This window comes from Aplidium turbinatum, chromosome 1 (genome assembly GCF_918807975.1).
Source record: "Aplidium turbinatum chromosome 1, kaAplTurb1.1, whole genome shotgun sequence".
Classification (NCBI taxonomy): Eukaryota; Metazoa; Chordata; class Ascidiacea; order Aplousobranchia; family Polyclinidae; genus Aplidium; species Aplidium turbinatum.
In genome coordinates this window covers 30,942,251-30,968,954 of record NC_137472.1, presented here as the reverse complement: position 1 = coordinate 30,968,954, position 26,704 = coordinate 30,942,251, and the positions used below count along the sequence as shown (strand labels likewise).

The 26,704-nt window shown below is 38.6% G+C and overlaps 1 protein-coding gene across 1 annotated transcript; it reads right to left on the bottom strand.

Moving 5' to 3' along the window:
• Positions 1-23: 23 nt before the first annotated feature.
• On the bottom strand, positions 24-24,525 carry LOC145764726 (uncharacterized). The gene is made up of 21 exons (XM_082576388.1): positions 24,455-24,525; positions 23,872-23,982; positions 22,256-22,349; positions 11,721-11,863; positions 11,441-11,560; positions 11,126-11,250; positions 10,780-10,869; positions 10,532-10,623; positions 9,989-10,155; positions 9,545-9,713; positions 8,982-9,074; positions 8,106-8,294; positions 7,539-7,717; positions 6,495-6,613; positions 6,022-6,158; positions 4,925-5,092; positions 4,378-4,489; positions 3,451-3,588; positions 1,776-1,862; positions 531-667; positions 24-74 (listed from the first exon to the last, which is right to left on the bottom strand). Exons 1-21 carry the CDS (start codon positions 24,523-24,525, stop codon positions 24-26), a joined length of 2,592 nt encoding a protein of 863 aa, XP_082432514.1.
• Positions 24,526-26,704: the final 2,179 nt, after the last annotated feature.

The window sequence follows — 26,704 nt, the reverse complement described above, 5'->3', positions numbered from 1 at the left end:
AGATCTTCCAGCTTGGAGTTGGGTCAGGTCGCTTCTATGACGCGGTTGTTAATGGATGAACGTTTTCTTTGGCCCTGAAAATTGAACACGAGTTAAAACTTGTTTGATAACTGATTCTTGTAAAGTTTGATGAATTATCAGAAACCCTTGTTCGGGATCAAGTTTGTTGCGAAAATCGAACTGTGCGAGCGCAGCCATGTGACAGATTGTTATGTTTCGGTATCGTATGTAGCGCTACAGCGGTCTACCAAACTGGCCGCCAGTCATACTATTATTACCAACCGACATAACGCGAGGTTTCAACAAAGTTGTGCAAGAAAAAGCAACCTTTTATTTAAACCTTAAGTATACATCATTAAATGGTGTTTTAACAATTTTAGGTCTACTACTACATCAATTTTATTTCGGGTTTTCTTACCCACAATAACATCAATATTTGATTGACTTTTCAATGACTAACACGTTATATGTTTTCAAACAAAATACAGAGGGCTAATAGAAATTCTATTGAAAACACGACGGCGACTGACCTGGTTTAATTTGGCTTGCTGTAATGACTTCCCCATTTCTTTGTAAAGTCGTTTCATTTCTTCCGGGTTGTAAAAGGTTAGATCAGGAAGTATGTCACGGGTCCAGTTGCCGTGTTCTTTCCTTCCGGGTAAAGTAACTGCAGAAGTGGTTAAGTTTATCCCTTTATCACCTTAGATCAGAGGTCACCAAACTACGGCCCGTGGGCCGGGAAATAACAGCTGCACTACAACTGTTAAGGAAAAAAGTTCGTTCTTAAAACTGTTCATTCTTATAAGTTAGTTCGTTGTTGTATGTTGAATTTGTACATTTTTCCACCAGGCAGCCTACAGCCCTACATGTTGGTGTTCTGTTTTTATCATTAGGCCACCACAAATGTGGACAGCCTAGGCCAAATTTGGAAAGATGTAATGTTTTTTCAAGAGCACGATGCCCTGTAGTGTATCACAGCAGGGGATAACTTTTCCAGCAACCTTTCGATTTTCATCACAATTTTGCTATTCCACTGCTTACTTTGTTATTTATTGTGATCAATTCAAGTCACTGGAGAGTTTAAATAGTTGTATATCATTTTGCAATTTGCATTCGGCCTGCAACTGTTAATCTCGCAGCAATCCGGCCCTCAGAGAAAAAAGTTTGGTGACCCCTGCCTTAGATGGATTTAAATAAAGTTAACTTGTAATCTGTTGCGATTCGCACGCAACGTAGCCTACTCCATTTTTTTTTAAAGTTATATCACTTTTAAAACAATTTCATGAAGCCTTCCGACAACAAAACAATCTTTCTTTGCTGAAATATAGGACGGTACCATCTTTAAAATCAATGCATTCGCAGGTAGCCTGCCTTAAGTTTCTCGCAGTGCAGGTGGGACGGTTACGTTTCATTAATCAACTTTTTACTACCCCAGCCAGCAATTCAGTCCATGTTTAACGTTCAATCAATATAAAAAAGGGCTAGTTGCTAGTTAGGACCACAGTGTTAGTTATGGTCAAGTGGTGAGAGAGCAGGCCTACAGAATGTACGATGCTTGCCAACATAAGTTTGAAAAGTGGACTGTGAAAGTTCGACTCTCTGTAAACCTAGTCTTTATATCTGTTCCGGCTTAATCGTTCATTTTCGGAAGGCCAAAGCCAATTGTAAACGAAAAGTAGATTTGTTTTAAAATTTTTGGGTCTCGTTTTTCATCGAAAGAGCCAGATTGCCTTATTCATTACGGTAAAGATATAACTTTGCTTCTAATTTCAAACCGTTTTCATCTTCGTCAGCGTTTTCAATTTCAAGATCTTCTTCCACGACACAAGGCAATTGAAACTGCTTTATGGCGGTAGTGGTGCCTAAAAAAGATTTTTTCATCGTTAATTGAGTGAAAATTACAACCCAAAATTTAGTGAATGAAGATCACTTGTCTCCTAAGCCCTGTCGATCAAGATCTCATCATGTCAACCAGTAGTTTAGTTAATGTTCACGTTTAGGCGGAAAAGTCAAATTAATGAAATAAACTTTCAGCTCGCTTTGCCACAACACTTAAGGTGTTGAAGCGACAACAAAACGTATAGAAACGAGTTGAAACATGTTTAATGATTTTTCAATAAGCAATACCGCATTATTAGAAGACGAGCAATGTTTTTTTTCCCGTATGTTCCGGTAGCTTATTTACAGTACCGGTAGTTGGCTTTAAATATACTTCTAAAGTCTAAACCAGGGGTGGGCAAACTACGGCCCGCGGGCCGCATGCGGCCCGCGAAACCATTTTATGCGGCCCGCCGGCACTTGTTGCAGAAACTCATCACTTATTGTTTTAATTAAACAGGTTACATGACAAACTATTATTCTCTTTACGAGGTGTTTTTCTCTTCACTTTCTGTGCGTAAACACACACACGTCAGTTTGAGTGCGTAAAACACACACAAGCATTCAATGTGATTTTAGTACCAACATAGTTGATGAAGAGTGGAGGTTGGACTTTAGGTTTGCCATTGATATCATGGAAAAGTTGAACAAGTTGAATGTAAAACTTCAGAGCAATGGTTTATTTGCACACGAGATGTACGTCCACGTTAAATCATTCCAAATGAAGCTGTCATTGTTCCTCAGACAAGCTGGCAACAACAGGTTTTGTCACTTTCCTTTGCTGCAAGAAGCAAACATTTCTGGTTAACTTGCAGCAAAGTATAAAGTTCAGTTGGATACCTTGGCTATCGAATTCGACAGAAGGTTCCAAGACTTAAAAAACCTGGAACCGCAGTTTAATATGCTCAGCTCTCCATTCACTACAGAAGTTTATTGGCTCCTGAGGATTTACAGCTGGAGCTGCTGGACTTGCAAGCAAATAATGACTTGAAAGAGAAGTTAAGTCAGATTCACTGCCCGACTTTTACAAGTCATTGTCTGACGATTTGTTTCCAAACTTAAAAAACTTTGCTGCTAAGTTTTTGACACTGTTTGGATCCACATACATATGCGAACAAGCATTTTCTTGTTTAAAAATAAACAAGTCGAAGAACAGGTCTTTGCTGACAGACACCAACTTGCATGGTGTTATGAGGATATCTACCAGCAAACTTGCTTCCAATTTGCAGAAGATTGTGAAAAACTGTGAACAGTTGCACAAGTCTCATTAACTTTTGTGATGACGATTGCATAGCTTTAAACGTAACTGAGTGTGAAATAAAAAAAATTGCGTTTAATATGAATATGCGTTTATTTACACACCTGGTAAATTTTCCTACTTTGTAATGAGAGTGTGCGGCCCCCCGGCTGCAACATTTTTCAAATGTGGCCCGCTGTACAAAAAGTTTGCCCACCCCTGGTCTAAACTGTCTAACTTGAAACCATTGTACAGGCAACTGAAGACTAATCAAAGCAAAACCTATTTCGGCGATATACAATAATGCAGTTCTATTAGCAATGAGCAAGCATTACTGAGGCTTCTTGAAGAAAATCTGTTTATGCTCTGAATTTCTTCTAGGAAAGATGGAGATGATGGAGCAAAATTGTAAGGCTGGGGAGGTGAGAGAAAACCTTGGTCAGGTGTGACAAATCCAGTTGTTGTGGAAATAGCTGACCAAAATAAAAGCATGAAATTAGCGTCTGCAGTTTATTTACTGTACAATCAACACGCATAACCTCACGAATGCATTAGTTTCTACGAACGAGTAGTTGTAAACATTTTTGATACCCGAAGAAAAAAATCATGTAAAATGAAATTGCAAACATTAAAAATTACTGGTAATGGAAAAACTGAGAATTCGCGCAACTTGTTAGATGGAAAAAGACTGTCATTTCCACATGAGTGCTTATAGCAATCATCCATAGTCACAACAATCGATGAAGAATTGTTTCTTTTGTCAACTGTAAAGTTTTCTTGCAAGTGAACATACTCTTTTAGCAGCCTCAGTCTCTGTTTCCAATTTCAAAGTATATGATTTACTTGAAACACTACTTTTCCTAATTTCTTAAAACATAGTGATTAGCAGTGGCGTTGACAGGGGAGTCCAGAGGGTACTTTTGGACCCGGGCTCGGGGTAAGTTTAGGGGCTCGCAACCATTCCAAGGAGCCCGGGAACTTGAAGAAACCATCTCGTATTTGTTGGATAGGATGCTTTTTTTTTTAGAAGAGTCTTGGGGCCCGACAGTTTCATTGCTACTGGGTCCAAATCATCTTCTCAATGGCCCTGGTGATTAGTAGCATCAATTTCTGATCATTTAGGTTTAGGCTACGAGAAATCATGATAAAATCGATATTTTTGTGGCCAACATGTAATCAGCTAATAAAACAATCAATCTCTGTCTTCAAAATAAAATCTGACAAAATTTCTGCAAAAGTGCATTGAAACATCATCAACTTACTAGCAAGAACTGATGCGTTTTCAAATGAATTTCGTTTTGGAAGGACATCTGGAGACAAAAGACTTCCTCTTGCAGCAAAAATTGGACCTTTTGTTTCGTCTCTCGTCTCAAACTGTAAAATTACTCACAGGGTAAACCAATGAACAAAAAAGGTTTGTTAAGCTTTTTGTTATTTTTTCTAATTTCGAAAAAACTGTGTGATGTGTGTTTCGATGCATAGGCTACGTCTCATGATAAAGTCTAGGTTCTGGCGAATAAGTTACTACTGTATAAAACATCTGATTACGGTTGAATAAATAACTGACAATAAGATAGCCTAGCGCCCTAGCCTATAATTGCCTAAACGCAGTTCATGCCCGTTAACTGCTCTACTCGATTTAGCAAGTTATAGGCTACATATGTTTTCTACGATCTAAGTCAGTTTTCCTTTAATCATGGTCTTCAAATTTACTGCAAAATAGGAGCTTACGAAAACAAAAATCTATTTGTATGACAAATTAATATATTGTGATAACAGCTCGTAGCTTTCTCTTTGAAGTTGATTGACCTCTTTGTCACGTTGCTTGGCTTGGTTTTCATCGATTGAGATCGCGTTGGTTAGTTCCACCATGATAGCCGAGATAATGTTGAGCACCAACATTTGCATGAACGCGTAGAAGAAAACAAAATAAACACTCGACCAGTTGCTCACTTCGCTCATGATGAAGTGCATCACCTGGAGAAATATTCAACTTGTAACCTGCATCTTGATAAACGTTTTGAAGGCAAATTTTGTTTTTCTGTCAACACTTAAGATACTTAGCACGCTTTTTCAGTGTCAGTCTCAATTCAACTAACGCTCAAAGCGTCGGAGGTTCGTGATTCTCAACTTCAGTCCATATTTTCGTTTATAGTGCCATGCAATACTGTAAATGGATTAAGTAATATTCTCAAAACAAAACGTTGGATAATAATCGTTAAAATCCAGAGGTGGGCAGTAGCACGCTAGTTTTACTATCGCCGCTAGTAGGCTATTTGTGTCATGGAAGGATCACTGGTCGTGCATTTGGCTGTTTATTTGATAAAAAATATTTGCTGACATATTTTGCAGGTATTAGGTTGTTTTACTTGATGCAATAAATATTTTCTTAAAATCTATGTCTCACTGTATTTTATTTCACTGTTACTATTAACAACCTTGACTACCACGAAAAAAGATAACTCGTCCGGTAGCCTAGTTGGTAGTTTGATTCGAGTTGGAAAATACAAGTTTTCTTGTTAGTGTAGCACCGGGTTTTGAATGAGTATGTATTAGTATCTGTAGCTAAATTAGAGGATCAAGCTTAAGCAGATAACAAGTCAACTCGTTGAAAGCCCAGAATGACATATCGCTGAATTTTTATGGGCGATGCGGTGTATTATGCGGCTTAAATTTTTGTGTGATGATAGCAGTTGCCGTGCAGTGCAGTGTGGCTGAACAAAAATATTGATGAAAGCGCACAGCAAAATTATTTAATTGTTGTTCTCAAGCTTTGACAAAGAAAGCGACCTCGAAAAGTAGCACTTTTTTTCCCAAAAGCATCTTCCTAACAGTCATTCAGCAGAGCTAATCATTTCAAAAGTAAACAATCCTGAAAATAAAACCTGCAGAAAGTCGTCAGTTACCTTATGCCAGCTTGACCCCAAGCTTATTTGAAACAACGTAAGCAAAGAGCATCCCAAAGTTTCAAAGCCATATTTACATACTGAGACTCCTTCTGGAAGAACGTTCTGAGTTTGATTGTTATTGTTGGCGCCTAAATCTACAAAACAGAAAGTGCAGCGGTAAAAACAACTGCAAACTGCACATGTAAATTCACAAAACGAGATAAGTTAGTGCGCATAGGGCAGCTTACTGTAATTGTAAGCTGCCCTAAATGGAGTAAATGGAGAAAGTATTTTAAACTAATAAGAACAATATGTTGATTGATAAACTAAGCAAGTTTTTATCTTTGCGGAGATTCTGTATAAAGATCAACTTTGAGAACCACATGTTTAATATCAATTTTGTAAACTTAATTTCATGATATAACATCTTTCCACTTTTTTCTAAAATTTGTTAAAGATTTTCTATCTTATTTGTGATTTATCCTACTTACAGCCAAAGCATTCCATTCCAAGCACACCGTAGGTGTAAAAAGCGATTACTGTCAAACACAGAAGAGTGAAAAAGGGTGGGGTAATTCTTCTTAACCAATGAAACGTAGATGAAGACTTCCTAACAAAAGGTACAAAAATGTGGTAAAAGTTGCAAATACGTAGTAAAAATGTTTCTTAAATACGTAAATACGTAGTAAAAAGGTTGTGCAACCGAAGTTGAAAATTGGTACACTGCAATTGGTTCGTTGTGATAAGTCAAAAGCATGCGTACAATCAGGACCACTTTGAAATATGTTTGTAAGCAGGGCTTGCATGTTACAGTGAAAATGATCAAAATTCTTCCTGATTCATTGAGTGGATTCTATATGCAATCAGTTACTTTTGTTTATTTATAGTTTTCTTATGACAATTCTGCAATGCGCCTATCCCATTAGGCCTTTGGTTGATTGTAGGTGAAGTTTCCACACAGTGTTGAAGTGTTGCTGTCGGTGAATTCCATCTGATAGTTTTCAATGAATGGAAAGCTGTTCTGAATTGCGTTGCTCAAGCGCACACTCGAAGTCGAACCAGCGCGGCTTGACCTGATGATTTCTTTGATTATAAAGTCAGACCCTTAACCAACTGAGTTATCGGAGCGAATAGTTTATAATTCATCAGTTTCAAAGTTTTGGCGTTTGGATTGATTTCATTGTTTAAGTTGATGTTATTTTGTTTTATTTCTAGTAAAAATACTCAACCAATCACTCGCTAACTCATATTATTCCTTTTCATAGGACAAAAAAATTAAGTGTTGTAAAATACCGGAAATCTCGTCATGATTTTTAACGTTTTTCAACAGTCTTGGTGTTTATGAAACTTTATCAACTGTCTACCTTATAGGCAATTGCCTACAACACCGAGAGAAACGCATATCTATAAATAATTTAGGATTATATACTCACCCAAAATAAAAATACACACTATTATTGTAACTTTCGTAGGCGTAGAGTACAAATCAATTAAATTACTTATATACAAGATAAATCAGTGTACGCCTACTCTACCTCTTAAAACCGATTAATCGAACAGCCATGCAAAGGTATGCCAAGACCGGAGGCCACCCGACATTCCATTCGTCATTGTTCATGACTCTGCTATAAATGAGACATCCGGCGGCAGCTGCTACCATTAGGACATGGAGAAGCATCTCTCGAAACATGTACTTGTATCCCAAAGCTATAAACTACAAGTACGCTGTAGTTGCTGTAATATCTCAATAAAAAATCAGAGAAAAACAAATACATTTAAAATGCATATTTGAAAGTTTATTTTTAAGACCATTGTTTGGGTACGTACAGGAATAGGCCTTTAGAAAAAAAATATTGTAGGCAAGTTATTTGTGTTAGTATGAAGACTTGCGGAAACCATGTGACTTGATGGATTACACTAAAATACTCCAGCCTTTAAAAATGCTACAACACAGACTTGGATTTAAAGGGAGTTAGTATCGTCAGAGTTTCAAAAAAACCAAAGCATTGTGGTAACAGAAAACATCATCAAGTACCAAAATTACAATTATATCGATCATGATTCACAAGATTCGTGTTTTGCCATAAGAGCTTTCCACTTACCTGAGCGATCACTTCCAGTGATACAAGTAATAAGAGGATGGATTCAATTAGAAACGTAATTCTTGCTTGCAAGGATGTGATACCCCACCAGACAAGGGTGAAAGGGATGAGGAAAAGGATATTCAGAGCAAGAGACACGTAATAGGCAAACCTATTGTTGTACCACGTGCGACAGAGAAAAACCAATTTCTGAATAAAAAAAACATATAGGCTAAGTGACTACATACAACACGGCATTATTGTGTCTTGTTAAACCACTTATATATTAACCCATTTCTATTTAAACCCTTTTTTAATGTATTTTTGTTGAATTTTTATAATTTTTATTATTTAAAGTTTTTAATTAGCTTACAGGTTTGGTTAGAAATGGTACAGAAAATACTTTTATAGTTAATAGTTCGATGAAGATCTCTTGTAATTAAATGAAACAACATTCATCTATATACCAACTGTGGAGATTTTGAAATCACTTTGATAAAAAACACGCCATAAATGACAGAGTTCCAGCGCAAAAATATTCATTTTTATTGTTATAACATCGCTTTTGATAATCTAAAAATCGTAAACAATAAAAAGTTTGCAATGTTTATAATTGCCTGAAAACACATAAAAACAAGAAATTAATTCTTTTCACGTGGATTTTGATAGGCAAAAAATTTGAAATACTTGACATTATTCAAACTGCAAGTTTTCTAGACTTACAAAACTAATTCAAAAATTTCTTAAGCAACAAAATATGCTTTTAATGAGGTTAACGAATTCTTGAAAATTGATATTGCAAAGAACGACTATAGGAGGTGAAAATTTTTACATCACTTTTTCACCTCTGAAAAAAAAAACTGTTTGAAAAGCTTCCATTCATTTCTGCTTTCTTACCTGGTAAAACTTGCGCATGTATATATGTACGACGTTCCGACTTTGCGTATTGCCATTAAAACTGCGTGCAATATTTGATTTCTCAACTGTAAACTGAAAATAAATGTGAACATGGCTTTATGCGCTAAACTGTTTAGGTTTGCAGAAGGAAGCTCACAACTCTCGTGTGTTTTTTGAAATGTCAAGAACATTACAAGCTTAAGTTCATCTTTCTTCCAAGGAGTAATGATTTCAGAATCATTTTCCAAAATCTGTGCTGCCAACATATAAAACTGTTTCAGGTCAACGCTTTCTAAAACTGCGGCGCATTGCCCTTTGATTTGTCAATTCGTAACAAGCTAATCACAATGACATTAAATCCATGACAAAGACTTAGTGCGTCGTTTGGAATTTATCTGTAGGAGCAGTTCGATGCAAGTTTGAAATTATCCCATCGAACTTAGGAAACGCCAAAACAAGCGCATTTTTTAGACCAAAAATCGGTCTCCCGAACAAATGCTAATAATCTCCGCCAATTCGTTTCATGCTTTGTAAGCTTTACTTCTAGTTTTCTATCGGCCTACCTGCAGCACGTTTGGTAGGTAAAAAAATTCAACTTGACTCATCGACAGGTAGAAATTGTCATTATATGATTCATGATCAGCGAGTTTCTTTTTAGAAAGATCTTTCAGTTTTCGAAATCTTTTCATAATTTCGGAAGTCGATGCTTTTGGTCTAATGGCACGTATTAGCCTGGAATAATGGGATGGTATTCTTGTAAACTTCAATGTGATTGAAAAGTTTGGCAAACAACAAAGCGGGAGATACTCACTTTGAATTTTACTGCACTTTTTCTGTTTGGTGCAATCCTGATTCCAGCACTACCAAAATCTAAGCCTAACCCAAACAACAACAATTGTTGTACTTTCATACTTTGTGGCACAGTAGCTTGTGCTATACGCACACACTTTACTTTTGTATTAATTAGAAAATACCACAGATCTTAGACTGCATTAAACCAAGCTTACCCTTTCCACTGGGAGAAAGACACAGATCCAGAATTATCCGTATCCAGTATTTCAAACGCTTTGATCAAGCATTGTCGTTCATAGTAGCGCTCCCCTTTCACGTGACTCTTATTTGCCTCAATGTAGAAATCGTAAATTTTGGCAACAAGTATTCCATAAAGAATAATCTGTTGATCGAGTAATGTCATCGTAAAGTTCAAGTAGAATTATGAATAAATAGCATCGAGCAAGAAGTGATTTGCCTCACGGTAAATTACTTGTGATATTATTATCGTGTAATGGTAAGTTCGATTTTGCTTGTAGGTCGACGTATGTGCAATTAAAGAGAAGAAAAGGAATTTTTCTAATCCGGAGAAGATTGTTCGGTCAGCTATCTGATTTTATTTACTGAAACTCGCTTGCAAAGTTGATCTTGTAGAATTAATCAAGTTTATTTTTAAATTTGGTTTATTTTTCTCTGTATCAAGCAAACAACATTCCGTTCTGGTTCTCCCATTAATTGACCACAGAACACAACAGCATCCAACTGAAGCAAGACCTCACCTCTCCAATTAAGATGATGGTGATGAAAAACGAAAGAACAATCGGTCCGTATTCATCGTATGCCGGAATCATAAACCGAGGATAACTGCCTCCTATATGAACAGAACACAATAACCACAACGCTGATGACTGCAGCAGGTTTGTACCAGAGCATGACCTGCGTTTACACATGCACTAAAACAGAAAAGCAACACAAAAACAGTGTGAAATATTTTGGAAACTTGAAACTCAGCAGTCTTTTTATTTACCTGCCATAAGGACAAAAACTTCAAGAATAGCGATTCCAACGTGATTGAAGGCTCCGACGTATATCTCGTCGTGTTGACGTTTTACCACTTCTACGACACAGAAATGCAGATGCGTAGTTATGATAGTATTCTAAAATCATTTGTTAATCACAAATTGTTATTTCTTATTGATGAATAGATGAATTATTCTGTATTTTTTTCACAAGTAGCAATCCAATAGTTGATCACATGCGTTAAAAATTGATAAATATATATTATTTAGTTGAGCTAGATGATCTTGTTCAAGATTTCAAAACAAATGTTTTTAAGCCAAGCAATGAAGAATGATGTAGGCCTACATTCCTACCCCCGTCTATGTACGTGTCCAGGAACAAATGAACTCCGATAGCAGCAAATATCGTCACGCAACCTCCCATTATCAGTAGAAACTGCAAGAATTTTGGCGTCACCCCCAGCATTACCAGTCCTGTCCTGAAAAGGTAAAGCGTGAATATCTCTAACTTGTAGCATTCAACTTTTAAGCATTCCAGTTACAGGTTAGCTTCAGGCGTAATTGACCAGGCATGTAGGACTCTACAGCCTCTACTTGTTTATAGAAAGATTCAACTTTAGCGTTAATTTGAGTGAAGGCTTTCTCGGAAAACGCAACACATATGTTCACCTCCTCAAAGCCGGTATTCTAAATATCAACAGCATGGAGCGGAGCAGTCGGAATATCATCCTATTGCATGTCAGGTACAGAATGTAATCAATGGAAATAAGAAGAACAAAAAACACGTATCTGAAATATCAAACATACAACTAGTAGTTAACAGAGCATAATAAATTGTATTGTCAGTTGAAAGTTAAACTACAGCATGGGTCACCAGTTGGCGGCCCTCAGGCTAACACGTTTGTTTGGGTATTGACCCGGATATTAAAGAGAGTCGAAATATACTCACAAACGTCCATGAATAAAAGCGAAATATTGAGTGGGACCACAATACGACAAAATCAGCATAATGTCAACCACATAAAAACAACAGCATGCTATCCCTCCCCAAAACGCAAGATCGTTCAAACTGTCGCTTCTCACACCGATCATCTGCAACAAAAGGTAAGAGAGGTGCATTCCAGTATATAGAGCAGTGACGGAGCTAGAAAAGTACATGTATTTAGGGGGGCAAAAGCAACCGGTGAAGGGGAAAACGTCATTAAACATGAATCACAATGGTAATAGTAGTAGAGAGGTTTGGTGTGCACTGTGCACACTGCACATCTCATATGCGGTGCCACTGGCGCTTCAGCCATTGTTTATAAATATCGTTACATGCGTGTACTGCTCCATATCAGCCACTGATTTTGGGTGGCTGGCCCAAACTTTCCTCCCGTGCCTACACATTTGGTATAGAGCAGGAGTCACCAAACTTTTTTCTCTGAGGGCCGGATTGCTGCGAGATTAACAGCTGCGGGCCGGATGCAAATTGCGAAAAGATATACAACTATTTAGAATCTCCATTGACTTGAATTGTCCAAATCCTTCTGCTTATGATATCTAGTCTGGCTGTTATGATTTGCCTAAACAGAGATACTGTATCGCACTGATGAAACACTGGTAATTTGAACAACAAAGTTTGTGATGTCATAAAAAGAAACAATATGGAAAAATCATTAGCAGGTTGCGTGTAGCTCAACAGCAATATGTCAGTCCTTTACAAAATGTTTGGTAACTTTTTTCCTTAACAGTTGCAGTGCAGCTGTTATTTCCGCAGCACGTGGCGGGCCGGATGAAATCAGTTCACGGACCGGTTCCGGCCCGCGGGCCGTAGTTTGGTGACCCCTGGTATAGAGGTCTCTTTGATATACTGTAACATCGTATTGGCAGAAATTGCAGCAATTAATTCCGAATTTAACACCGGTACTAGAGTACTTTATCACGAAGTTATATATATATCTCTGGACGAGGTTAAATGTCTTGCAATACAAATTAGTTTATTTTGTTGCGAGTCAGTTTAACTAATTAAGTGATATTTCAGTTTCAGACTAGCTATAGAAGGTCTTCTTTAGTTAGACTTACCATAATTTCTTGGGCATAATCCGGGACAAACTCAAAACTATGAATGAAATAACTGGACGAAAGGCGAAGGCCTGAGCTTGGCAAATTTTTATTCCATATTTATATTTATAAGCTTTAATATTGCATAATAAAGTATTCTACTTAGATTGAATAAAAAATTTTATTACTTTATTTAAAGGAAAATACATGTTTATTTAAGCAACACTAAGTCACAAATCAGACATTTATAAGAAAAAAAGAAAGAACAAACACTGAGAACAAAGAAATAACACTAACTCACAAACCAAACATTTATAGGGGGATGCATTCAGAAACCATTGGCTTCATCGTTTCATTGAAGTCAATAGAATAATGACGCAATAAACGTCACTCATTATTCCCTAACTAAAAGATTTCTCAAGCTATGCGCGATATTTTACTCAACCTAATAAGCTAAAAAAATTAAGATATTAAAATAAGCCTCGAGTTAAAACAAAGTTATGCCTTGTGGGACGGAATTATTTCATAATTTTGCATCAGATTGGAGTTAATTTTGAAAATTTCACTCAAGTAAAATTCCGGAACATTTTGCTAACCGGGACGGGACAACGGGACAGACGTTTAAACCGGGACTGTCCCGGCCAAACCGGGACGTATGGTAGGTCTATCTTTAGTCGAGCTACATGTAAATTGTTCCAGACGGTTGTTCGCCTGGTCAAACGTCATATAAAAACCGTTCAAGTCTACTGAATCTTACGTCATGGAAATTCCTAAAACATGAGCCAAAATTGCACCATCGTCCGTAAGACTCGTGTCAAACCTGTTTAAACCTGTTTCGGTTTGAAACCTGTTTAAACATGAAATGTTGCGTCGCACGAACTGCTGGCGTGCCTTTGAGTTATCACAAATTTTTCTGATTCATTCTCGAAGTTGTTTGTTGGAAGTCGGTCGCACATTTAACTGGTTTATTTGGTGCTTGCTAGCTGGACAAATTCTCCGTCTTTTATCCAAGTAATCTGTATCGTAGTGACAGTTTTAGAGGTGTATCGCGTTGCACCCCATTTCGATAGCCGCGGGCTAATTTTACAGAAATACACTGTTTGAAAAGAAGTTCAAGTGTGTGTTTCTTCGGTCATTATATACAGACGAACGGATTCGGGAACTTTATGTTAAAATTTTCCCACGAAGAGATTATGGTTTACCGCTGTGACCATAAAAAATAAAAGACGAGTTCTTGTTAGCTGGTAGGCCAAGAAGCACTAGAAGCACACAAAAATATAAAATAAAAGACGATTTTTGTTAGCTGGTAGGCCAAGAAGCACTTGAAGGCATAAAAATAAACGACGTGTTTGTTGTCAGCTAGTGCAGAAGAACTACTTAGAAGTACAAGAAATAATAAAAGAAGATTTGTTGGTTGGTAGTCTACACTCTTACAGAAGCAAAGAAAAGTAAAGACATTTCTTCTCAGTTTGGTACTGAAGAAAAATAACTTTGACATTCATTGGCAAGAAAGAAGATTAAAAGACAATCCATCTGTGCTTGTAGATTCAAGTGGAAGAATCCAAGCAAGTTTTGTGGACTTTAGGACTTCATACCCGTACAGCTACGGTATCGTGCATTTAAATTCTTTTTTGTATTTTTACGGTCTTTGCAGTTAAGTTTTTTATAACTACTGTAGCCTAATAATTTTGTGTGTTTGTGTAACTTAATTTTTTTAATTGTTAATTTAGCCCCAACATTTAATATGTCTACACTCGGTGGCGACAAGGACTCGACCGCCGTAGACTCGACTGAGTTTAAGCCTGATGATGTTCTTTGCGGTCGGGCAGGCCATTCTGGGGAGGGACCCAGTAACGATGAGGCTAAGTCAGTTCGAGAGGCCCGGCATCTTAGAAGGGATATTTTGACTGAAATTGGGGAACTTTCTGTAGCCCTAGGTTCTTTGAGTGATAAGCAGGAACTGTTAATTTTTAGATCTAAGTTATCTACTTTAGAAAAGGAATTACGGCATTTCCATGCTCTTTTGACTAAAATCTTTAACTCTGCAATCTTGGCAGAACTTCGTGATAGGGTAGATCCCGAATTTAACTCGTTAAAAAATAACTTTGAACAAAAAGAAAGTGAGTTCTCAGATATGTTGGATGCTGACATACATCCTGAGGATAGCGCCTCAAATGTAAGCACTAGGATGTCTAAGACTTCGTCTCGGATAGTGGCACAAATTAACCTGCAGCTAAGACGAGAGGAGCTCCAGATACAAGCTGAGGCCGAAGCGAGAGCTGCTGAGGCTGCCGCGAGAGCTGAGGCCATTCGAGCTGAGGCTGCCGCGAGAGCTGAGGCCGAAGCGAGAGCTGCTGAGGCTGCCGCGAGAGCTGAGGCCATACGAACTGAGGCTGCCGCGAGAGCTGAGGCCATTCGAGCTGAGGCCGCCGCGAGAGCTGAGGCCGAAGCGAGAGCAGCTGAGGCAGCCGCGAGAGCTGCTGAGTTCGCACTCAAAGACGCTCAGTTGAGGGCTGAACAACGTAAAGAGGTAGTTTTAGCTGAATATCGATCAGAGGTGGGCTCTCGGCGTAGCTCTAAGAAGGACTCTTCTAGGCATTCCAGAAATGAACATCAATCGCAGTTTAATTTACATAACCTTTTCCAAACGCCCGTTCAACCTGTGAGTGGACCAGGGCAATCCACACGTTTTCCAGCTGTTTCAGGAGGTCTCGGGGCCGCGGCTAAGGGTCTTCCGAATGCTGTAGAGCCAAGGTCTGCGAATTACAACCGAACTCCTCCCCCAGAGCGTACAGGTCACGGGGCCGCCATTAGTAGTAATGCTTTGCCCTCTTCACAGTTTTCTGCGCCGCTAGGTTTTGATCGCCCAGCTACACGTAATTTGGGTGGTTGTGAGAGGCGTATCGCGTCTCCTGATTTTAACGTGTGTGAGGATCGTGATCGGGCTGTGCACGTGACTGAGCCCACTCAGCCCCTTAAGGGATATAGCTTGTCTTCTCCCGCTAAATCGAGTTCTCAACAGCAGGATTGCTTTTTTGAATACCAAAATAGTAGGACGTTTTTCGATAAGGCGGCCTTGATTGGTTACGATGGTAATAATATGCCATTTATCTTCTTTAAAAATCGTGTTACGGCCTTAATGGCAGCTTCGCCCTTTAAGGGGACTCGTTTGACTTTGTTACAAGCAGCTTGTGTTAGGACAGCTGCGCAAACGATTGCTAATTTGGTTTCTGACACCCCTGGCTTGTCAGAGGAAGACAGGATAGAAATGTCGTTAGCTCGCTTAGTCGCTTGTCCCAGCGTTTTGGGGTTCGTGGAGGTCTTTTTGCAGAACCGGAAATTAGAAAGTATCGCTATGGTAGAAAATTGACTTCGACCTCTTCCAGTGATCTGAAAGAGTTTAAAGATGAATTATCGCAGTGTTTGCTTTACGCGCAAGCTTATGGTCAGCGTGACAAATTGAAAGGACGTTTTGTTTTGGATTTGGCTAAGCGACTCCCGTTTGACGCTAAGCAGCGTTATCTTGACTTTTTAGGTGATCAGTATGGTGGCACTGATGAGCCTACTTTTCAGAGTTTGTTTGAATTTGTAGTACGGGAGGAAACGCGTAAGTCGACTGATTTTAGCATTATGCTAATGGGCGATTCTGGTGAGTCGCAGCAATTTAAAAAGTTTGGCAAAGGAAAATTGCCTTCATGTCCGGTTAGGCAGACGTCGGTAAAACCCCATGATAATGTGATGTCAGGGAGTTCGCAGTACTCGACTGTTGTTGGCGCACCGCGCGGTGGTGAAGCCAGACGTAAAAACCTACCGGCATGCATTTGTTGTTCGTCACGTGGTCAAGTTGAATATCATTTTTTGTCTAATTGTAAAGAATTTTTGCGCTTGACACCTAAAGATCGGAGAGATGTCATTGTGAAAGCTGGCAAATGCTTGAATTGTTTGCGCCAGCATATGGTTAGGGATTGCGTTCATGCAAATAACTGTCGTAAGTGTGGGCCTAACAACGATAGGAAACACTATTTTCTTCTGCATGATTTTTATGTGACGTCACGTGATTCTCTGGATTCGGTTGGGAAAGATGATGCTCGTGCCAGAGTTCCTGTGCGTAATGTTAAGATTGGAAATGTTAAAGCAGCTTTTAACCGCGTTACTGCTGCTCGTGTTTTGAATCCAATGACTGGCAAATCGAAGTTGGTGTATTGTCAGCATGATCCTGGTTCGCAGTTGACGTTTGTTTCGAGTGATTTGGTGTGTGAACTTGATCTTAAACCGTACGATAAAGCGTCGTTTAAAATGGATACCCTGGCTGGTCAGAAAGCTACTTGTGCTGACCTTGTCAAACTCAACATCCAGTCGTTAGAGACAGATGAACTGTTTTGTGATATAACTTCGGTGGTTAACCCAGCTTGGGCTGACGATGTTAAAACTTTACCGCATAAACAAGATTTAAATGGTTTCCGTCATTTTCATGACGTGAATATGTTTCATTTGAATGATTGTAGTACTGTAGATGTACTGATTGGCAACGACAACGCTTATTTGATGTGGGCAAAAGAAGAACGTGTTGGTGAAAATCGTAGTGAACCACATGCTTTACTCACTCCTCTCGGTTGGTTGGCTTGTGGTGGTAAGTCACCCTTAGAGGAAAGCGTTGCTAAAGTGTGCAGAGTGCAGACGTCTTCAGAGTCGGATGTCATCTCTGGCTTTCAGCGTAAAATTGAGTCTCGTGATATGGAAATAGCAGACCTGAATAAAGTCATTCAGGATTTGACGTTGCAAAATGAAACCTGTGAATTGTCTCGCAATGATAAGTTGGCTAGAGAACTTGTTGAACCGAATATTGAGTTGAAAGATGGTCGATTTGAGATACCTGTTCCGTTGAAGGAAGATATTGATCTACCTAACAATTTTGTGTTGGCGTCAGATAGAGTTGCTGCTTTAAGGAAGAAAGCTTTAAAACAACCTGAACTTCGTGATTTCCTTACTGACACCATGAAAGATCTTAAATCAAATGGCTATATTGAGCGTACTGGTGAAGCAGGAAATGTCAAGGGATTTGAATGGTATTTACCATACTTTGTTACGTCACAATTAAAAAAGCGCATTGTTTACGATGGCAAGTCTGAATTTCGAGGAACTTGTGTTAATGATGTAATGTTTTCGGGTCCTGACTTGTTAAACCCTCTGGTAGATGTCTTGGCTAGATTTCGGCTTGGTAGATTTGGTCTCATGGCTGATGTGACTAAATGCTTCTTTCAAATAAAGTTACCTGAGTCGCAAAGGGATTTGTTTCGTATATTGTGGTTTGAAGATGATGACCTTGAAAATGGTAGGATGGTACCATTTCGTTTTTGTGTACACCCTTGGGGAATAAAGAGTAGCCCGTATATCGCTTGCTTGGCTATAAAGAAAATGATCGAGCAGAATCCCAGCAGTGCTGGTGAATTGACTCTTTGCAATATTGCAAATAATATGTACATGGATGATTTTATATTTTCGGCTGATAGCTTAGAGGAAGCTCAGCAAATCACTCATGAATCAATTGCTTTGTTTGATAGCCGTGGGTTTAAACTTGGTAAGTGGAGTGCTAACAAGGAGGCTATGATTGTCTTGTCAAATTTGGATAATGAGATGCTTTCACCTTTGATTCGTGACATTGACTTTCAGACTGAAAATATGACTTTGCCATCAGCGAAGACATTGGGTTGTGTGTGGCAAACCGAGTCTGACGAGATGCGTATCGCATGTTCCTTAAAGCCCTTAGCTAAACACACGCGCCGAAGTATGCTCAGTCAGCTTGGACAAAATTTTGATCCGCTAGGCTTTGGAGCGCCATTTTTTCTAAAAGCACGCCTTATACTTCAGCAATTGGCGATAGATAAGTTTGATTGGGACACCGAGGTCCCTGATAGCTTTGTTAAAGAGTGAGAGTCGTGGCTTCGCTCTTTGGACCTGCTTAAGGATTTTTCGTTACCGAGATGGTATTTTGCAAACTCTGGTGTGTGCAGTCCGGATGATATCGTTTTATATCAATTGCATGGGTTTAGTGATGCTTCGAATCAAGCTTTCTCTTCTGTTGTTTACTTACGTAGACTGGTTAACGGAGTTCCGAGTGTGTCTTTCGTTCTGGGTAAATCTACCATTGTTGTAAAAAATCAGTTTTCTTGGCCGATAGCTAGGAAAGAGCTTGTTGCCGCTTTGAATACAGCAAGACTCGTGAAGCAGGCCTACGAGGCATTGAAGATGCCCGACTGCCTTAAGTATTTTTGGTGTGATTCTCGTACTGTGTTGCAATGGGTTAAAAACCCTGATTTACGTTTGAATAAGTTTATTACGCGTCGAGTTGAGCATAATTTATTGTTGTCTGGAGCCCAGGATTGGCGGTTTTGCCCTACCGATATGAACCCAGCTGATGTTGGCACACGGCCAAATCTTATTACAAAGAAGGAATTTCGAGAGTTGTGGTTGAATGGTTCTAGTCTTCTCTATCAGTGTGAAGAAATTCCATCTGTAGAAAACGCCACTCCAGTACCTGTCCATAGCCTATACCTTCGTGACGAAGAGGGGTCGCTCGACGTTGGACAGGGTGGCCTTCACAGATTGATCGAGGCCGCACCTTCTTTGTATGTTATGAAAAAGAGAATCGCTTATTTGGTTGCTTTTGTTGAATTTTTGTGCTGTAAAACGAGAAAGCGTAGCTTTGTGAAGCCAAAACTGGATGCATCTTATCTTAACAGTGCTTCAGAGTTGGCTGTGAAGTTTGTTCAGAAGAGCGTGTATGGCGATGTGGTACATTTAATGACCAAACGATCGCCGGATGCCCTTGAGGAAGTGATAAAGCGAGGTAGTGTTGGCACTTCGCAACGTGAGAAGGAACGCTTGAAAGAATTACGTTCACTTAAAAAGTACAGACCTTGTGTAGATGACGCTGGTGTAATCCGCATTGAAGGGCGCTTAAGTAATTCTCCCGAGATCTCTATTGAAGCAAAGCATCCGATTGTTTTGCCTTCGAAGCACCCCTTCACTAGGCTTGTTGTACTGTCGCATCATAATGGAAATGCGCACTGTGGAGTACAGCACACTTTGTTGTCTACGCGACAGAAGTTTTGGATCGCTAATGGTAATGCCTCCGTGAAGAGGTATCTTAATGATTGTGGTGTATGTGCGATTGAGAAAGCTCGACCTATAAGGCAGCTCATGTCTGATTTACCTTTGTCTCGCACAACTGCGCATAGGAAACCCTTTTTTGATTGCGGCTTAGACTATCTTGGACCTTTAACCTTTGTTGAAGGTAGAAGTCACAAAAAAGCTTGGGGACTCTTGTTCACATGTATGGCATCTCGCGCTATTCATGTTGAGCTGGTTACGTCATTGTCGCTGAGTGATTTTTTACTTGCCTTTACATGGTTTACAGATTTACGTGGGCAGGTTAATGCTATCTATTCCGACAATGGAAGTACCTTTCAGGCAGCATCTAAGAAGTTACCCGAGTTGATAGAATCAGCTGAATTTCACAACGCCCTGAGACAGAGAGAGATAAACTGGGAATTCATACCTCCGTATGCTCCGGCGCAAGGTGGCGCCTGGGAGGCAATGGTTAAACAATTTAAAATTGCATTTTTTCACATTTTGGACTCTTCAAGTCGTAAGCCCAATTTTATTGAACTGCTTACGTACACAGGCAGTGCCGTTCGGATCGTAAACGAACGCCCTTTGGTACCTTTGAGTGACGACCCTAGGGATTTTACTGTCATCACCCCTGCCTCACTTTTGACCCCATACTTAGACCCATACTGTGCTGTTGGGCAACCACATGATCGTGACCAATTAAGAAGGGATTATCGGTTCAATTTGTCACTTTCTCAGCAGTTTTGGAGTAAATAGATCGATTTTTACTTGCCAGGTCTTCAGGGCCGGAAAAAATGCCTAAAAATGGCCGAGAATTTGGAGCCTGGTCAACTTGTAGTGGTAGGTTCTCTCCAGGACATTGGTAAACGTGGGAAGTATCAACTTGGGAGGATGCATGAGGTAGTTCCACAAATTAGGAAAGGGAAGCCTGTGGTTCGTAGAGCTAAAGTTGCCGTCTGCAACTATGATGAGAGTACGGGGAAAGTGAAAGTAGACTATGTGTTGAGGGATATTTCGTGCCTCGCCCCCGTAAAGAACACCTAAGTGTTAGGGTTTGAGCCTGGTTTTGTCTGCGGTGGCCGACACTTGTCTGAGCCCAGAACAGTCGGTTATTATCGCAACCATTGTAGATAGCGTCATTTTTTGCGTGTACCTACTACCTATGGTCATGTATCGTCGTGTTTATTCTTATTGCTGTTCATTCTTTGCATGCCCTTTGTATTTGCGTATTAACTTAAACGTGAGTGATTCAAACAATTTGTGTATCATGTGTTTTTATTCATTGGCTCACAATTGTCGTCAATTCTTTTTTAGTTATGCCATGTCAGACTGTCATAACTAGGGGCCGCTATGTTCCAGACGGTTGTTCGCCTGGTCAAACGTCATATAAAAACCGTTCAAGTCTACTGAATCTTACGTCATGGAAATTCCTAAAACATGAGCCAAAATTGCACCATCGTCCGTAAGACTCGTGTCAAACCTGTTTAAACCTGTTTCGGTTTGAAACCTGTTTAAACATGAAATGTTGCGTCGCACGAACTGCTGGCGTGCCTTTGAGTTATCACAAATTTTTCTGATTCATTCTCGAAGTTGTTTGTTGGAAGTCGGTCGCACATTTAACTGGTTTATTTGGTGCTTGCTAGCTGGACAAATTCTCCGTCTTTTATCCAAGTAATCTGTATCGTAGTGACAGTTTTAGAGGTGTATCGCGTTGCACCCCATTTCGATAGCCGCGGGCTAATTTTACAGAAATACACTGTTTGAAAAGAAGTTCAAGTGTGTGTTTCTTCGGTCATTATATACAGACGAACGGATTCGGGAACTTTATGTTAAAATTTTCCCACGAAGAGATTATGGTTTGCCGCTGTGACCATAAGTATAATACATATGGCAAAGATTAAGCAGGCTGTCAAATATTTTAAACAGCAAAACGATGCTTTGTCTAACGAATGAAAATGACGAAACGGAAACATACAGTGCAAAATAAGTTATTTTGCATTTAGGCAAATGATGAGAAAAACAATTAACTTATTAGGCCTAATTTATGAACATCAGACATTACCATCAAATCGGAGATTGTTTAACATAATGAAATCATACAATTGAAGTTTACTTTTACACTAACAATTATTGAAAAACTAGTATCAAAATAAATCAAAACAACCTCATTTTGGTAACTAAAAAACTAAACTAAAAAAATATTGAGCAAAGTATGGCCATTAGCCATGTTTATAATTGAATGTTACATTCATTCTTTACGCTTATGTTTCAGGTAACTTCGTTGTGTGATTATTTATTATATTGTTTTACCTGTGGATATTCCAATGAAGACAAAATACAATGAAAGAAGGACACGGCAAACAGGAACAACGTGTATATGAAATGGGACGTAACATGAAGGCACCTGCGCGGTTTAGACACGGTTGAATGGTTTCACAAAAATCTTGCATAGTGTTGAGGTTGCTTGTTAACTATTACTTTGTCTTACAAAATAACATCCTCAAAAGGATTGTACCTCAACCTACTTTGTACAAATATGTAATTCAACAACATTCAATACTTAACTATTTTGCCCTTGGTATAATTGCACAAGTTCTGTGCATAGGCATACGCAGTGGCGTTGACAGGGGGGGTGTAGAGGGTACTTTTAGACCCGGGCCAGGGATCACTTTAGGGGGGCTTATAACCTTTCCAAGACGTCCGGACACTTAAAAAAACCAGCGCTTATTTTTTGGATATATTGTTTTTTTCTTAAGAACATTTTTGGTTGGGGGTCCGATGATCTCATTGGTGCCGGGCCCAGAATATTGTTTCAACGGCCCTGGGCATAGGCTATTAGTTAATATGTGGTTGTCCACGAACAAATTGGTTTCTTTCGATGAAAAAGTTTGAGATACTTGTATCGCAAAGGCTATATTCTGTTGTTCTTTTGTGGTTTGTGATACAAGATAGCCATAGAAGTCCACATCTTCACATTCACAACTTCTTTGACTGGGAACCATCAGCGATTAAAAACCAGAGCGATTCCATCAGAACTTCGAACCGATGAAAGAACTAAGATGAATGGAATCGACATCAGGTTCTTGCTGATTACCGTTGTGGTATCACACCCACGTGCAGAGCTGTTGAAATGACAACTGGGGCCATGTACAAATGAGATTCTAGGGCCCAAAATCAAGACAAAAACGCACTGTATTCATAGAATACGTTGTGATTTCTTCATGCTTCCGGATCCTTTAGAAAGGTTGTAGGCTCCTAATATCATTCCGGCCCGGAGTCCAAAATTATTCCTTTGGACTCGTCAACTCTGTCAACGCTACTGCCGTGGCAGCCATAAGGTTGCCATGACAACTGAATTTGTTTTTTCATGTGTCAATTTGTTTTATGTCTGGCTTTCATGGCAACATAATAAAGTCGATATTTGTCACGCATTTTTTGTGTATCTTAGAACATAAAAACGTTCTGACAAATATAATTCTTTAGAAAAGTTTGTAAAAAAGTCAAACTATGAAAATAATTAAAATATTTAATGTGCAATGGAGTTTCCGGATGCAACCAAAGATTAACATTCGAATTTAGCAACCTAAACGAACTCTTTTTTTGGTAATTTGTTGCAGGTTTCTAATTATTGCATTTAAGGCGATGGGCAGATACGTGTTGTAACATCCATTTGTAGGGAATATTTATAGATTTTCACTAGAAGAGATAGAGTATCCTATCGATCAAGAGAGGAGTTTATCTTTTCTTGAACAAAACATTTAAAGATCTGCTTCAAGACTATACATGTTTATTTGTAGTAGGCTACAAGTGGGCAAGTCAACTTTGATGCTTTTATTAGCTCTAATGGAGATCACATACATAGTGTCGTTGTGATCAATTTACTTTTCTAGGCTTATCAATGAATTTAAACCAAGCCTATATCATACCAGACTGAAGTTTTACGGTTTTGTTCCAAATTTTTACCAAGACCAGCTTTGTAGAATCTTCCTTCTATGGCATCGCTTACGTAGGCAGCGCTTAGTTGATAATTCACAGAACTGCAGCAAAATGTATTGAACAGAAATTATTACTTAACAGGATCTTACTTAAAACTAAAAACGTATAACTTGCTATGTTGAAATAAGCTTGATATTTCGGCCAATTTGAATAAAGCTAACTCAATATAAAACTATAAAACAAAATATTTATAGCCTGCCAGGAAAAGTGGTGTCAATGATGATATGCAACATTACTGCTCTAAAGAGTGGGCTGAGACAATCTAAAGCTAACACTATTTCCTTTTTCTAGTTTACTTTATTTATTTTAAAATTATGCCCCATGGTGCAAAGTTATTGTATAAACATGGTTGAGAACCGGTAAACTATTAAAAACGCGTCAAAAACACATGGAAAAACCCCTCCATACAACATATCCCGTTTGATACAAAGATTTTGGTACCTGCTTGTTAGAGTTGTTATTAACACGGGCTTTTACCGGGATATTTCTACCGATCACTGTAACTTTTTTTACCTTTCGTCGCTCATGCTTTCCAAGGAAATCACCGAGGGTTTTGGTTGTTTCTTTCTTCTGCTCGTCTTCATCTTTAGCTTCAGAATTCTACTCCAAAACTTTTCAGTTTTTGATTGTAAAGTCTTTTTTATATTTTTTGCCATTATTTTTGTTTGTATGACTTATTTTGGCTTTGTACTTTTATATGCACCAATCAACAATTGTAACGTACAAATTTTTAACATTTAGAAACCTATGCAGCTATGAATATGAACGGTGAGTCTAGTCCATATTATTGTAAATCAAAGTGTGAAAATTAAAAAATACCATGAATGTTTTCCTTCTATTCAGAAAGCATGCTAGCGTACTACTCGAATCCTTCACTATTATCTGATATGCTGATTCAAAATCGGACTCCTGGGTTTTCCTGAACCAAAACAATGTGTGAGCCTAACGTCAACATTGGCTTAGACTGCTAATAACAACTAGAACAGAATTTTTGTAGACTTTGCACGTTTAATAATATGATAACGAGAATCTGCAAACAATTAAATTTTTTTAGTATTTAGTAAAAGTAAATATATGTATCTTTAACGTCACTGACACGTAGCCTGATCAAACGACGCACCCTAGGATTGTTGTAGATGTTCAAATATTTATGTATTCATAAACATTACAGAAAATTTACGTCAATAAAGTAATAAAGTTTTCCAACTAAAAAACCACGGAAAATCAATAGTTAACAAAAAAATCGATTTTAATAACGATCTTACAAATTCGTTGTTTGCTGAGTGAATTTCGACAACCAGCCCGGCGTAATTTTTGATCGGATGTTAGCAAAGCCTCAGTGTTCCCAACAATATAAAATACAAATAGCCCCGACAGGCGACAATGCGTGAACGTACACGTCATGATTGTGGTAAATATTAGATTTACTTTTATTGATCAAATCAAATGATATTTCTAAGTGCGTTGTATTCTTCTAAGAATGCGGAAATAAGGTAATAATTCAAACACTGAGGTTTGAAAGCATAAAAAGACTGCATGGTGCCATTGCGGTTTATGACTTTTTGTTTGTGCTGTTTTCACTCAAAAGTAATCTAATTTTGTTATCAAGCAAATGTTTTCTACAACATTACAAGCAAAAATTAGAGTATTCGAATCCACACTTGATTAGTAACTTATCAGTTGACCGCGTGCCTCACAAAAATTGGTCAACAACTTCCAATTGTTTTCAACAACTTCCAACTCCAGCCAAACCTTCCTCATCATCATCATTCTGTTCCTTTCTTGTATTGTGGGTTGTATACAATGCGCCATTGTTCTTCAATCAATCAATCAATCAATCAATCAATCAATCAATCAATCAATCAATCATTTTATTTTTCGTCATTAACGCGTCCGGGACGAAAAAGATACTAACTACAAAAGTCGATATAGACCTACCAGCACGTTAATGAACAGGAAAAGGTGGCAAAACCTTGAAAGGGTTAAAACGTGCCTGAATGGAAAATTATGTAGTAGGCTATATATCAGTAGTTAGCACGGCCACAAAACCCAAAAAACAAATAGCAAAAAATAAAACAAAAACAGAGAGAAGCACACATGTAGTAATGAATGACAGCCTAATGAAAAGTGTTGTGGATTAAATTTGCCAGTTTCAATATTGATGTGGATGAGCAGTCATAATAATAATAATAGGATCGAGACAGAAAACAGGACATAAAAGAAACCCATCCTCAGGCAAAAGCCCGTTTGGATGTGGCCCAGTAGAGCAGGTGTTGAGCTCTTTCTATGGTCAGACTGCACATCACACAATAGCCTAAGACGATTGATGTTTGAGATCCAGTTTAAGTTATTTGAGATCCCGTTTAAGTTATTGTTTCTTGTCCTGGTGGGTGATAGAGTGGATGAGCTGGTAGATGATGATGTCCTGATGGTGTTAAGCTCTCATCCCCTTTTGCGACGTGTCGTGTTGATTATGGAGTAGTGCGTTTGCTGTTAATATTTACAAACATAAAGGTACAGCACAAGCAATCGACATTAGTGTTAGGTAGGCCTAATCGTTTGTAAATTATTTGGGATTTCCACTAAAATCTTCACAAGAATGCAAGAAAGCCTTTATACGTTGTCTTTCTATTGCGTGTCCGTTTTGCCTGAATGTTGTTTCAGTTTGTGAATAAAAAGTGACTTTGTATCAGTCTTTCCAATTGAAGAAGGAAATTCGTTCCATGTTTTCGCACCTGTGAATTCTATTGAATGCTGAGTAAG

Excerpts from the sequence above, each read along its gene's own strand:
- LOC145764726 (XM_082576388.1), bottom strand. The coding sequence starts at position 24,525 with ATGAAGACGAGCAGAAGAAAGAAACAACCAAAACCCTCGGTGATTTCC. Across the intron at positions 23,983-24,454 it reads GAAAGCATGAGCGACGAAAG|TTCTGTGAATTATCAACTAA; the intron begins GTAAAAAAAGTT and ends ATTTTGCTGCAG. Across the intron at positions 22,350-23,871 it reads AACCGTAAAACTTCAGTCTG|GTGCCTTCATGTTACGTCCC; the intron begins GTATGATATAGG and ends TAAACCGCGCAG.